Here is a 13,050-nt window from a genome sequence, read left to right as displayed (position 1 = left end):
AGCAACAAACCCAGAGGGAACACGGTCCTCACAGGAGCCCACATTTATCTCACCTGGCAGATTTCTCTATGATAACAAACTTCCCTTTTAAGTCTTTAATTTGATATTTTACAGTGAGGAGACTGCAAATCTTCAATAGCTAGAGGTTCTGCCAATCCAGTCTGGTCCCAAAGGGCTCTGTTGGGTCCCTGGACGTAAGGAAAAGCCAAAAAATGCCATTAAGGTAGAATGGCAGGTCTGAATGGTGGCTTTGGCAGCAGGAGGACGTGGGGCATGATGCTCAGGCTGTAAATGTTTCAGGATTTGAATTTCAGGAGAGAGTGTAAATTGGGACTCAGGACTTCTGGTAAACTGTTAAATACAGAAATGGGATGTCAAAGAGCTCCTGACACAGAGCCCTTTACAGACATAGAACTGGAAGGTTTAGAATGGATGGGGATCGACAGAGTCGTGTGGACAGATGTAGAATTTAAAACAAGAAATCACCAGTGAGCCAATTACTAAAATTCAGTAGAGGATTTCCACAAGAAACCCGGGGCTAAAACAGTGTGAGGGGTCTGGAGCTTGGGAATGGCAGGTCAGGATGCAAAGGGAGGTGCTGAGGAAGTTTAACAGAGCAGTGGCCACAGTGGGAACAGGAGAGGAAAGCTTGAATGAGAACTGGGATGCTTTTGCAAATAAAGTGTATCTTGCACTTCTGTGGGTGATGAGGCAGGATTAGGAGGATGTGGCATGACAGAAAGTCCATTGAGTTTCCCTTTCCTGTAGGACTGAAGGGCTGTTTTAGCAGAGATGAGAGTTTGAATGTCATTTCCCAGTGCATGGAGGTACAAAAATGAAGGTGTGGGGAATTTCGGATTTCTTGGGGATTGCGTGGCAGAAAGAAAATAATGGGAAAAGCAGGAAAGATTGACACTCCTGGAGAGTTTGGTTTGGTTGGGTCTGTGCATCCCTGCAGGGTGCCTTGGACTGCTTCTCTTGCCCAGGTGTGGGACAGTCTTGTATGCTGTGGGAAGGGGCTCCAGCTCATCACAAAAGGTCTGTCTTCCAGTGCTGCAGCCCCAGCCCCAGTGCTGTGCTAAAGCCTTTTGGCAGAGTCTGGCAGGTGGAGCTCCAGGGCAGGAGAAGGACTGTGGTGCAGCTTTGTAGATATATATACTCGAGATCCCGACTTTCTGTTTGCCAGGGAATGGTGCTGAGGGGAGGTAAATAGAGATACCTGCCCTGCAGGGTGTGGGAGGTGCCAGCTCTGGCTGTGTGCTTTGCTTTCCAGACCCGAGGACAGACCCATGGCCCCTGGTCTACTCTCCCCTTCCAGTCACACTTCTCTTCTCCTCCTACCTCCTGGTCGTGGCTCTGGGGCCCCTCCTGATGCGGCGGCGCAGACCCCTGGAGCTGAGGGGACTGCTGCTGGCCTACAACCTAGCCATGATGGCACTGTCCACCTACATGTTCCACGAGGTGAGGAGGCAGGACTGGCTCCTAGGCGAGCACCTGGGAAGGGTCTGAAGGCCAGAACCGTTTGAAAGGGCTTTTGCTGATGCACTTCAGTGAAGGGAGCAGGAGCTGACTCGGCCGTGTCCGTGTTTTGCCACACGAGGAGCAGTCTTGCCCCACTGTGCCACGTTCCCTCCCGCTTCTCAGTCTTCCTGTCATTCATAAAATGAACACTGAAAGGTTCCTGAATGAATGAGCTGGGAGCTGAGACCTCCCCACTGGACACAGGGTGTATGGAGGGCGTGGAACCTCACTTTGTTTCGTGACTGGCTGGTGAGGGCACTCACCTGTGAGAGACGCTGTTCTCGTGGGAGGTGTCCCTGCCACAACAGGGAGGTTGGATGATCTCTAAGGTCCCTTCCAAGCAATTCTGTGATTTTCCAGGCTTGGGCAGTCCTCTCCAGGAGTGAAGCCAAGCACGCTGTAGCTTCCTGCTTGCTGGGAGTGTTGAGGACATTGTTTTCTGCCGCTTCTTTCCACAAGCCTTTCCCTTGTTTATTTAGGCCACCAAAAACTCTTCAAGGGAACACAGCCAAATAGGTTCCAAAACCATTTTGATGTTGACAAATATTCCCTTTTAGTTTGTATCACAATTTTTACATTAACACAAATTGTTTGTTTGTTTGTTTTCTTTGAGCAAACGCTACTCCACCTGAGGACTAGAATTCACTATTCCTGATGAAGTAATTCTGAGCACTCCAGTGATTACATAAAGCGTTACAAACATGCCCAGGCCAAATGTTCTTTTTGAGATTCCCACAAGAATGTGAAGTACCTTGTTTTAGGTTTTTACTATTTGCTCAGCTCTATAAATTACATGGATTTTCTGTCAGCGAGAATGAGATTAATACTCTTATTACCTTAGCATTAATATGCATATCTTTTTGCCACAGATGGATTTGAACAGAAAATTGATTCCTATTGCTTTTCCTTTGTTTCAGTTTTTGGTAACTTCAGTCCTGGGCAACTACAGCTACCTGTGCCAGCCAGTGGATTACAGCCAGAGTGAACTGGGAATGCGGGTACAGTTCTACAGAAAACTGGAATCAGGCCCTGCCCTCCCATGGGTGTGCAGATCATTTTGCTCATGAAGAGCAATTTGCATGCCTAAGAAGGCTTTTACTCCAATGTATTGCTTGTAAATCTCTATCACTAAATCATCTGCTTTAACTGTTGCGTTTCGCTGTAGTTCTCCAAAATTAATCATCATCAGTCAACAGAGCCATCTAAGTTTGCTCTTTGATCGCTGCAGAGAGGTTGATCTTGCATTCTGAAGATGGATCTTTATTATAGATATTTCAAATTAACTCTGAAGTATGTGTGACTCTTTGCATGGATTGTAAGGATTCTGGGTGATCACTTTCAACAAGAGAACCAATTTTTATATCCTCAACTTTGCGTGACATAAAACTTACTCAACATTTCTTTTAGCACAGGGGTTTGGCTAAAATTATTCCTTGTCCAGTCATCACAGGGGGGAGGTGGGCCACACCAGCTTCAGCTTTCCAAAATGCTGCATGAGGTTTTTTTCAGTTAGAATTTGGAGCTCCTACGCTTCGCTTCCAGATGTAACCAGGCTTTGAATAGATGCAAGCCTGGATATTATCCTTTCAGCTTTTCAGATATTTGCTATCAGAGCAAAACAAAACCAAAATAGCCCAAAAGAACTCCTTAGTTTTTCCTGTTCCCGCGTGGGCAGGGTTCACGTCGCGCACGGTTGAAAATATGTTGATTTTGGGTAAAGGTCTAACCGCAGTGCCTTGTGCTGCCCAGCAGATGGCAAGAGTGTGTTGGTGGTTCTTCTTCTCCAAAGTCATCGAGCTGCTGGATACGGTAAGGAGGGCTCGGCTCCGTGGCGGGATTGGTGCTGGAAATAAATCGCTTCCTTGTCAGAAAGGGGCAGGGTGCCAAAAGTTAATGTCCCCGGCTGATCCTGCATTGATTTGCTCGGCGCTTTTCAGCGAGAGCTGATTTTGCTCTGCCTGTTGGTGGGAGTGAAGGCTGATGCTGTTAAAGGAGAGGGCTCAGCTCCTGCAGGCTGCTTTTTTGACAGTGTTTGGCCTGTGAGAGCCCAGCAGCACGGCTGGGTATTGTGCTCCAAGGCTCCCTCAAGAGCTTCTTTCCAGGAAGGAATTGCTGCTGTCTGATTTGCTTGTCTTTGGGTTTGGGAGACTGAGAATCACCATTAGCTATTTTTATGACCTTTTACTGTGAAATATTTAGTCTAAACACACTGACTCGAGGTTTTCCTTTGTCTGGCTTCTTCCAGGTTTTCTTTATTCTGCGCAAGAAACAGGAGCAGGTGACTTTCCTGCACGTGTACCATCATGGCTCTATGCTGTTCAACTGGTGGTCAGGGGTCAAATATGTGCCTGGAGGACAAGGTATGTCAGAAAACCTAGCATTTCAGGGGTTTTTTGGGGGGCTGTGGAGGTAGCATTAGCTGTGCAGATGGGCTGACTGGCAGGTTGGAAGCTCACCTAGTTCCAAAGGTACAAGAGGCTGGGGTGTTCCTTTTTGGGGAGCCATTTCGGCCACATGGCGTTGACACTGGAATGTCATGGAATGCTTGGGTCAGAAGATAAAAAACTCTCCTCTGCCTTTGAAGCTCTTCTCTGTCTCCAAAGTCTGGATATGGGCTGGATATGTTCGGATGCCCCAACCCTGGCAGTGTTCAAGGCCAAGCTGGACAGGGCTTTGAACAAGCTGGTCTAGTGGAAGGCATCCCTGCTCATGGCAGGGGGCTGGAACTAGGTGGTCTTTAAGGTCATTTCCAATCCAAACCACTCCATGATTCTGTGATTTTATATGCTGAAAGGAAAAGGAAGGAGAGGGCGTGCTTCCAAGACAGAGCCTAGACTGAAGGTTCATTCGTAAGGGGTGATGTGATGCTTTTTGAAAGCATCATCAGGGTGCCCGTGAGCTCTTCACAGGGTTGGTCTTGCGTGGGTTGTGTGTCTCATTCATCCTCATTTCTTCACTCCTCAGCCTTCTTTATTGGGATGCTGAACTCCTTTGTCCACATCTTCATGTATGGCTACTACGCCCTGGCCAGCCTGGGACCACGGATGCACCGTCACCTGTGGTGGAAGCGCTACCTGACCATCATGCAGCTGGTAATTAGTCCCCTGTGTCCATCTCTGCCTTTCCCTGTGCTGGGTGTGATGGCCCCTGCCCCAGTCTTTGTTTGCTGCCCACAAAGTCCTTGGGTGTCCTCGTGTACCACTGTGAATGGTGAACCTGGCTCTGAATTTCAGAAAACTCACAGGAGACCTTCAGTGACCAAATGATGAGCCCTGGCTTTGCAGTGGGAAGGAGAGGGAAAAAAAAGTTAACCCTGTGGATTTTCAGTTAGATTTCTCCCATTTATGTTTCCTCTCTGGAGCCCTGAAAACTCAGCTTGCTTTTGGGAGGTGCGGGGCAGTAACTTGGGGAAACTTTGGATTCTCAGTAGGGCAGGAAAATGGGCAGCCTTCATTCAGTTCCTTCAGAAAGGAAAGGTATGTTTGACTGCAAGCAACAGGCAGGTTGAAGAGACAGTTGAACTCTTTCTGCAGAGAATCCCCTTGGATTTTCTTTCCCTCATCTATGAAGAGGTGATAAATCCTGAAAACCCTGTGTTTTTTTCAAAGGTACACAATAAATGCAATGTTCCAGACAAGAGCAGTGATTGTGGGAGAGTTATTTCCACACAAAGAGAAGTTATGCAAACAACAAGTATGCAAGTACCAGAGAAGAGGAATAGGGTATATATATATATATAGCAGTGTGCAGTAAAGGCTGGTCCAGAGTTCTTACTTATCCTGCAGGGCAAAGCAGACCAAAAAAGCATTGCTAAAAATGAAAAAGTGTTTGTTACGTGAATTATAGCACAGGAAATTAATTTTTATTTAACATCCTTTTTGTAAGGTAGAACTCAGTGCTTCATGGTATTGAGACAGGTCACTTAGTAATATACAAAAAAAAAAACCCAAAAAAAGAGGATTAATGTTTAAATGAATAAAGGCAGTATCTGTAATTCCTCTCTGTAAGCTAAAATGCAAATTGAAATCTTTATGAGCATAATAATCTGATTACCACTGGGGAGGAAACCTCTAGTTTCCATATTCCAGGATCTCTCTGCCCACGGCAGAGGAGTGGCACAAGGGCAGTGATCTGCTCCTTGCAGGAGGGGCTGGATTCCAAACCTGACCCCTGCAGCAGTGGGCAAACCTCGGTGTTTGATGGACACTTGACACCTTTCCGTGTTGGGAAAACGCTGCTGGGTTTGAAAGGCAGGCTTTCCAGGGATGTCAGGAGAGGCAAGCAGGTGATGCTCTGGGTTGAGGGCACTACTAGGATGTTGTGGCAGTTGTGTGGTCAGCTGAGCTACATCTCAGGCAGGCTCCCTAATCTGGCTGCTTCTTTTTCCCCCCTCTTCCAGTGCCAGTTTGTGGCCATTGCTGCCCATTCTTCCTACAACCTCTTCACAGAGTGCCCGTTCCCTGATGGCTTCAACGCTGCGGTCTTCCTCTACATCCTCAGCCTCATGGCTCTCTTCCTACACTTCTACTACAGGACCTACGTTAGGGGGAAGCAGGACAAGCTCACTTAAAGAAAATCTGAAAGAAAATCAAGGAGGACACTGAGCACAGGCTGAGGAACTTGCACGTTCTCTGCTGCTTGTGAGGCGGTTGCAGGAAAAAAATGTGTTGTGGGGAGCGTGTGTGAGGCTCGTGTGCTGCCTTCAAACACCTCAAGGTAGGGAGAGAAAAGGAATGACAAAGGAATGACAAAGCCAGGGATGAAGGTATTGAGGAGCTCGTTTAGTAAGGCTGAGGCAAAGCTAAGCCCAGTAGTCCCCAGCACAGCAGAATTTATGAAATCAGCACAGGAATGTCTTTTTCCCTTCCATCAGTGTCCAAGGTCTGGCGTCCAACCACAACTCCCCTGTCCCGTTTGTTAGGCTGTAGAGGGTTTCTTTGCATTAACAAATCTATCTCAGCTTGCTGCTCTAGATCAGGCAGGGCCACGTGCCTCCAGCCTTGTCCAAGCAGTGTCCAAGTAGCCAGGACCTCACTGGGAATGCAGGATGCACTCAGCTGTCCACTGCATCCCAAAGCTCCTGCTGGGATTGGGGTGAAATACAGCTGGTGCTTACCCTGGTGGTTTAACTTTATGTAAGCACGAGCATGAAGGAAGTTGGGCATTGTGTTGTCTGGCTGGACAAGTGCCTTCACTGTCCTGAAGTGAAAGAAGGCATTTTTAACGCTTTCATCCTGAGGAAGTGCAGTAAGAACTACCATGTACCATTTTCTGGAATGCTTATTTGCCTTTGTTTGCTCTCATAACAACAGAGAACGTTCAATGCATGAAGGCTACTTGGTATTGCTCCTTATAGGTGCCATAATTTTACTAGAAAGAATGGACTGAGGTTTCCTATTCATAACATTTTTCCTCCAATTTTTTAATTATTTTTAATATTTTTTTTTTTAATTTTGCTTCTCAGCAAGCATAAAGAGCTTAACAACACCATAAGCAACCACCTCCACTACCTAATATTTGTATTAATACAAAGTGTATAAAAGTCAATTCATTGCCTAGTGCAAAGCTGCAGAGCTCCACTGACTTCAACATACCCTTTACTGGCTTCTTTTTTGCTCCTAAATCCATTACAGCTAGAATTTTGCCCTTATATTCATCTTCAGACAGTTAAATGCCATTGAAGTGTTGACGTGGCAATGCTTTGAAAAGCCTAAATTCAGATGTTAAACCACGAAGTGGCATTTATTTATTGCACTCTGCTTTGCTGATTGAAACTGGGTACAGAGTAGCGATATTTTCGCAGTTGAAACACAAAGGTCTTGAAGGAGAGGATTAGAATCAGTAAGATGGTGCATTACTATTGCCAAGCCAGATCCACCTGGAATGTAAAGAAATCCAGCTCCACTGGGAACGTCCAGAGGACTGTGAACCACTGTGAACCACAGTGACACACCTTAAACATCATTCCTTTGGTTTGAAGAGTCTTTTTTCTGATTGTCACTGGTGAGTATGGAAAGCAGAGCAGGGCTCATTTTTACATCAGTGTAAGCTGGTTTTCTCCCTGTCAAATATTTCCCCCGTGCTAATTACTAAATAAAGGGTCCTGCTTTTGCGTGCTGGAACTCTGCTTTTGTTAGAATTTTAAGTAGCAAAACTCTGGGTGGGTCCTTCATTCTTTCCTTCGGTTGGAAAGGCAGGAAAAAAAAAAACACACCTGCAGTGTATCTCCCATACTGTGCTCATTTTGAGGGTTTCCCCTGGGGCCTCTGCAGTGCAAGTAAAGCTGTTTCATTACCCCTGTCTACGTAAATACTCCCTTACAACCCTCTGCTGCTTAAACCATCGGTACATTTTGCCCTCTGATTTCATGGTAGAGCATAATTTCCTGCAGCTGGGTGAATTATCTGTGCTTACCAGGCAATCAAATGCTCTTTTTCATATACATGGGGGGATCATGAGTAGGTCCCAACCTCGGCTTCCCCTCACATAAACTTTTCCAGATTGCAGTGGCTACTTCCAAGGGCTTCACTAATAATTTTATACCAGAGTAGGCATCACATGTTTCGATTTTCCTTGATTCATTCATAATTCACAACTGCTTAAAGATTAGAAAAAAAAATTTGAATGAGATTACTCAATGCTTTTGCAAATCCATTCCTTCTTAAAATATGTATGTTTGTAAACATGCCATCTAGTTGGGTTTTTGGTTGTTGGTGGTGGTGGTTTTTTGTTTGTTTGCTTGTTTGTTTTTTTAAAGCAGACTGTGCAGCTTAATTTGTATCTGTGTATGACAGAGCTTCCTGCAATGGATTCTGGAGTGTGACTGGCCACATAGCTGATCACAAAAATACAAAAGTGTGAATTTGTCACCTGACAACTTCAAATAAGTGGCTGGTCACCCAAATCAGACGCCACTGACAATATTTGTCCTAGACATGCAACCTCTGATCTACCCATTGCTGTCCCTCTTCCTCACAGCCTGAATGGGGGGCCTGAACTTGCATTTTTGAATTGGTAAGAGGTTTTTGTCAGTGCCACTTTAACGGTATAGGATTAAGATGAAGTATTTTCAGTTGACTGAGAAGGAGGGATTAAGTTTGCCCAGAAACACCACAGAGGAATAGGCATTGGTGTGGAGTACAAGCCTCACAGAAGCATTGATGCAAGCAAAATTCACTTGTGAGAGCATTTGCACTAGCAGGGCAGATAAAATTGGATTGGTGCTGCAGGTCTTGATGCTTTATTCCTTCAGAGTTCACTTATTTGTCTTCATTCCATTTTAAACTGGGTTACCACAGTTAGAACTGTCCACCTGGGCCATCCTGTCGTAACAAGAGCAAAAACTTGAGAGTACAGGTACGTGCCCCTGGAATTTGACAGGAAATAAAGGCACAGAGTGGGATTTCCCCTCTCAGATCGAGTCCCTGGAGATGAAGATCACCCCCCACAGCAAAGCACTGGAAGTCAAAAGGGCTGGGAGTTGTAAACTGCAAGTTTGGACGGCTCGTGCTCTCTGGCAGAGCCCAAAGCTTCGAGGATGAATTGAAAACATCCTGTGGCAGCTGGATTTGTAAAAAACCTCTGGGCCAAATGCTGATTCCCCCAGTATCAGTCACAAAGCCTGCAGAATTCTCTGGAAAGGAGCTGGCACAGCTGTGTGGGAAACAACACGCTCAGCTCCACGGCCGGGTTTGCTGTGAGCAGCCTGGGGTGCCACTCAAGCTGAACAGATGACATTTAAGGGCACCCCCTCATAAAATGTGGGTCATTGTAGTTCTCAGAGCAGTTTACATGAACAAGATGTGAGGCCTAATGGAAGTAGTCTGTTTAAATGAACAAGCTTGATACCTGCTAGCGCTCAGCATCTTTCCTCCTGTTCCAGTCAATGTAAATTATGGATGTTCTGATCAAATTACCTCTGAATTAACCAGACCATTTATTCAATGCTTACTTTCTGTCTGAAGATAAATGAGAGGGATTCTCATTTTAATCAAAACAAAATACAGAAAAGAAAATCAATTACTATTTAATGCTTTTTCCATCCCCGTGTGATGGAAAGTTTCCAGAGGGAAACTTTCGGGCTTAAAATTTCAAAGCAAAGGCAGGAGCATAGTTGAGTTATAACTATTGGATTTTTATATGTTATCAGAAAATATGGCTCTGTGTGTTTGTTTGTTTTATTTTTAAAAAAGGCCAAAGAATTACTCTAAACAATTAATCAAGCAAAAGCAGAATGCAGCAGATTGCTTCGTACAAAAAAATAAAAGTCTGTTGATAGAGATGTAAAGCACCTACAAGCCAGCAACCCTATATATAGAACAGTGTGAATGTGCTGAATTCATTAATGAATAACTTCATGGATTAGGGCTTGATAGATGGAGTGCTCACATCCAGATGTTTACTGTGATTTTTTTTCAATGGCCTTGTACTTAATCCTCCTGAACAGGAAATACAGAGTCTTTTCCCTGGGGTCTCTCCTGGGGACCGTGGCAGTCTCTCTCTCTGGCCTGAATCGTCTCAACACGGGATCAGGCTGCGAGGAATTATCCAAGTGGCGGGGGCATGGATTTGCCTTTAACCCCTTCGGTGTCTTCTCTGCTTCCCAAGATTTCCTCACCATCTGCCACAATGGCACCGTTATTCAGTCAACACAGGGAGAATTAAAAAAAAAGGAGTCGCCCCTCGAGGCGCGTTTTTGGGGTCCCTGTCTCTTGTGGGGAAACCCAGAGTCCCTCTGCCACAGAGGAGCAGGGGGGCCGTGGGCAGATGGAGCCTCGAGGCCGGTGTGCATCGCTCCACATCTCAGCATTTCGTGTTTATTTTTGTGGCGCTGCTACTCACTGTCAGTCATGGGGCTGGCTTTGGAGGGAGGGTCTGTGAAAAGACTTGGCTGACCCTGAGGTGTCCCCAGCCAGGTGCACCAGAGGGTGTGCAGCGTGTGTGTAGGTGTGTTTGGGTGTGGGTAGGTAGAATCACAGAATGGCCTGGGTTGGAAAGGGACCTTAAAGATCATCTTGTTCCAACCCCCCTGCCATGGGCAGGGACACCTTCCACCAGCCCAGGTTGCTCAGAGCCCCATCCAACCTGGCCTTGGACACTTGCAGGGATGGGGCAGCCACAGCTTCTCTGGGCACGTATTTTTCACGTCCCTGACATGATGGCTCTGCTGGGCATAAGGATGTGATCCTTGTTTTCTCCCCATGGAAATGTTGGTAAGTTGGGTTGTGGATACAGCCTGCCTTTAGGTGAAAGAGAATCTCCAGCTTGGACAGGGTTTCTTCTGCAAAACTTGTATGAACCTCTCCTAGGTGTCAGCTGGTAAAGTCGGGAATCTTAAAAGGATTGGATTTAGGCAACCCCTTGCTGCTGCCTAGCCAGGTGAGTCCCACTTGTCCAGCCTCAGGAGAAAACCTGCAAATGAGGCTGTGGGATAAATCACTGATGGCACCGTGTGGAAAAGAATGGGGGCGAAAAAAAGCGACATCCCAGTCAGGGGACAGGACAGCAGGTGTTAGAACTGGATTAGGAGATCTGAGTGGCAGTGGGAGGTGGAGAGAATGCTGAAATTTGGTGTGGATGTGCTGGAGGGTTAGGGACTGATTTCATGTGTGCATGTGCTTAGGGTAGAAGTACTTCTGGCTAAATCACTGGGGACAAATAAAGTCTTCATCAGGGAGTGCCTGGTTAAAACATTAACAGCACATCTCAGCACTTGATATGTTTCCCCATTCTGCATGTCATCCTTTCTCTCCAGTACCTTGGCTTTTCTGCTGATAGGACTGCTCTTCAACAGAGAGTTTGGGGTGTTTACACCAAACTCAAAAAATGAAGGCTATTAAATAAAACTTGCCCTTTAAAATTCCCTGCTTGGAACAGATGTTTCTTCCCCTTTAGCATCATCCTCCCACTTTCTCCTCACTCTTTTCTCCCCACTTCCTTTGTACCCACATCTGCAGATGCCACACTAGATTCTCAGAACTGGTAAAGCTGCAAAGTAAGTAGTCACAAATTACTCAAATGCTCTACAAGCAGCTGAAATTTCCTGAGATGTCAGTTAATAACATACATTTTCTTCATAGGGTTTTCTGTGAGGCTTTCATCCTGATGAATTTGGGCACTTTAGCATAATCCCATCTGCCTGCAAATTCAGGATGTGAACACTGCAAGACAGTGCTCACAATTTAGACAGGCTAGAAACTTGGTTTGAGGGGAGAATTTAAATTCAGCGTAGTCTCTCCCAGGCATTCCCTATTATTAATGAAGGAGTGACAGAATGGATAGAACCATCTGAGAGGCAGCAAGTTTACCAGCCCTCTGTGCACCTTGTTGTGCTCTGTGTGGTGCCCACCATCACAGATGTCTGGGGAGGTTTCCTCTTGAAATATTATTATTCCTGAGGCAATGTTTGGAGGGAGAATGCCTTGCATTGTAGGAGCTGACAGAGCTGGAAAACCAGATTAATTTTCCAGTGTGGAAGCCCTTCTCTGGTTATAATCCCTGACATGCTTTGACAACAGACCAGCCACTCCTTGTTGGGGTGCACAGGTGTGTCTGTGGCGTGTTTGTATTTAGTGTGGACTTTGCTAGTCCCAGGGGCTGCTGTAATACATTTTGCAGGTTCAGTGCCTTAGTCCATTAAATAGCTTTAAATCACAGGGCCATTCTTTTCAAAGGGGCTGCTCTTTAATCAAACTTACCTGTGAGTTTGCTTCTAGGAATTATTTGTGTGAGTAAAGCGGTCCTTTACATCACTGGCACGGTGGCAGAACAGGTCTGTGATTCTGTGCTCAGTTCTCAGAGGGAAATTACAGAACATGGGCAAATCACCACTTACAGAAACCATCTAATGCAATTATGGTTTTCTATTTTGGCACTGCCTTTAATATCTTTGGGCATATTTCATACACAGAGGCAATGTTTTAAATTAAGGGTAAACCACTGTGCAGGGTGAATCTATGTAAACTGCTTGATGGAGTTATGAATATTGCCGTAAGGATTCAGGAAAAATGCCACTGCAGCGATGCCAAATGGAAAGCAAAGTGGTTTTTCACTTAATTTAGTATTTACACTCAATTTCGTCAGAAACCCAGAAACTCCACAAGAGTGGAGTGGTGTACATGGATATAGCTACTCATCCTACAGTATTTATATACATATTTAGTATATTCACCTGTAGACCTTGAGTAGAATGGATGATTTCACGCTTTGAATATAAAAAGTGAGTTCTTTACTTGTATTGCAATACTGAGCTGTAACTGAATTCGTTGTGCAAAGCTGCTTCGATTCCTTTTCTCTAATAAAATGTGCATTTACAGAAATGTTTCAGACTTGGATGTTGGTTTAAGAATGCATCTGAGGGAAAGAATACCCCCCTTTGCAAATGCTCACGTGAAGGTAGAAATGCTGCCTGCTGGCTTGGGAAGCACCTTTTGGAGCTGCACTAATTCCATGAGAAACCGGGGGGAGGAGGAGAGTGGGAGAGCAACCGCAGAGCTAAATAAAAATACCCAATGCCTTCCTTTGTTCTCA

The 13,050-nt window shown here is 45.6% G+C and overlaps 1 protein-coding gene across 5 annotated transcripts in view; it reads left to right on the top strand.

Moving 5' to 3' along the window:
- Positions 1-12,839, top strand: part of LOC126644808 (elongation of very long chain fatty acids protein 4-like) — a 28,033-nt gene extending 15,194 nt beyond the window's left edge. For 2 of the 5 annotated variants that reach the window (XM_050324584.1, XM_050324582.1), the window contains exons 3-8: positions 1,274-1,461; positions 2,439-2,564; positions 3,271-3,330; positions 3,767-3,881; positions 4,486-4,613; positions 5,921-12,839. In XM_050324584.1, coding sequence (XP_050180541.1) covers positions 1,274-1,461; positions 2,439-2,564; positions 3,271-3,330; positions 3,767-3,881; positions 4,486-4,613; positions 5,921-6,091 — 788 coding nt within the window. In that variant the 3' untranslated portion in view covers positions 6,092-12,839. The remainder of the gene's footprint in view (positions 1-1,273; positions 1,462-2,438; positions 2,565-3,270; positions 3,331-3,766; positions 3,882-4,485; positions 4,614-5,920) is intronic. The other 3 variants (XM_050324585.1, XM_050324586.1, XM_050324587.1) reach the window with 3 other exon arrangements.
- Positions 12,840-13,050: the final 211 nt, after the last annotated feature.

The sequence above is a fragment of the Myiozetetes cayanensis genome, unplaced genomic scaffold, assembly GCF_022539395.1.
Source record: "Myiozetetes cayanensis isolate MyiCay16 unplaced genomic scaffold, myiCay2020 scf3, whole genome shotgun sequence".
Classification (NCBI taxonomy): Eukaryota; Metazoa; Chordata; class Aves; order Passeriformes; family Tyrannidae; genus Myiozetetes; species Myiozetetes cayanensis.
The sequence above is the reverse complement of the archived record's forward strand: the minus strand, read 5'-3'. Positions and strand labels throughout refer to the sequence as shown.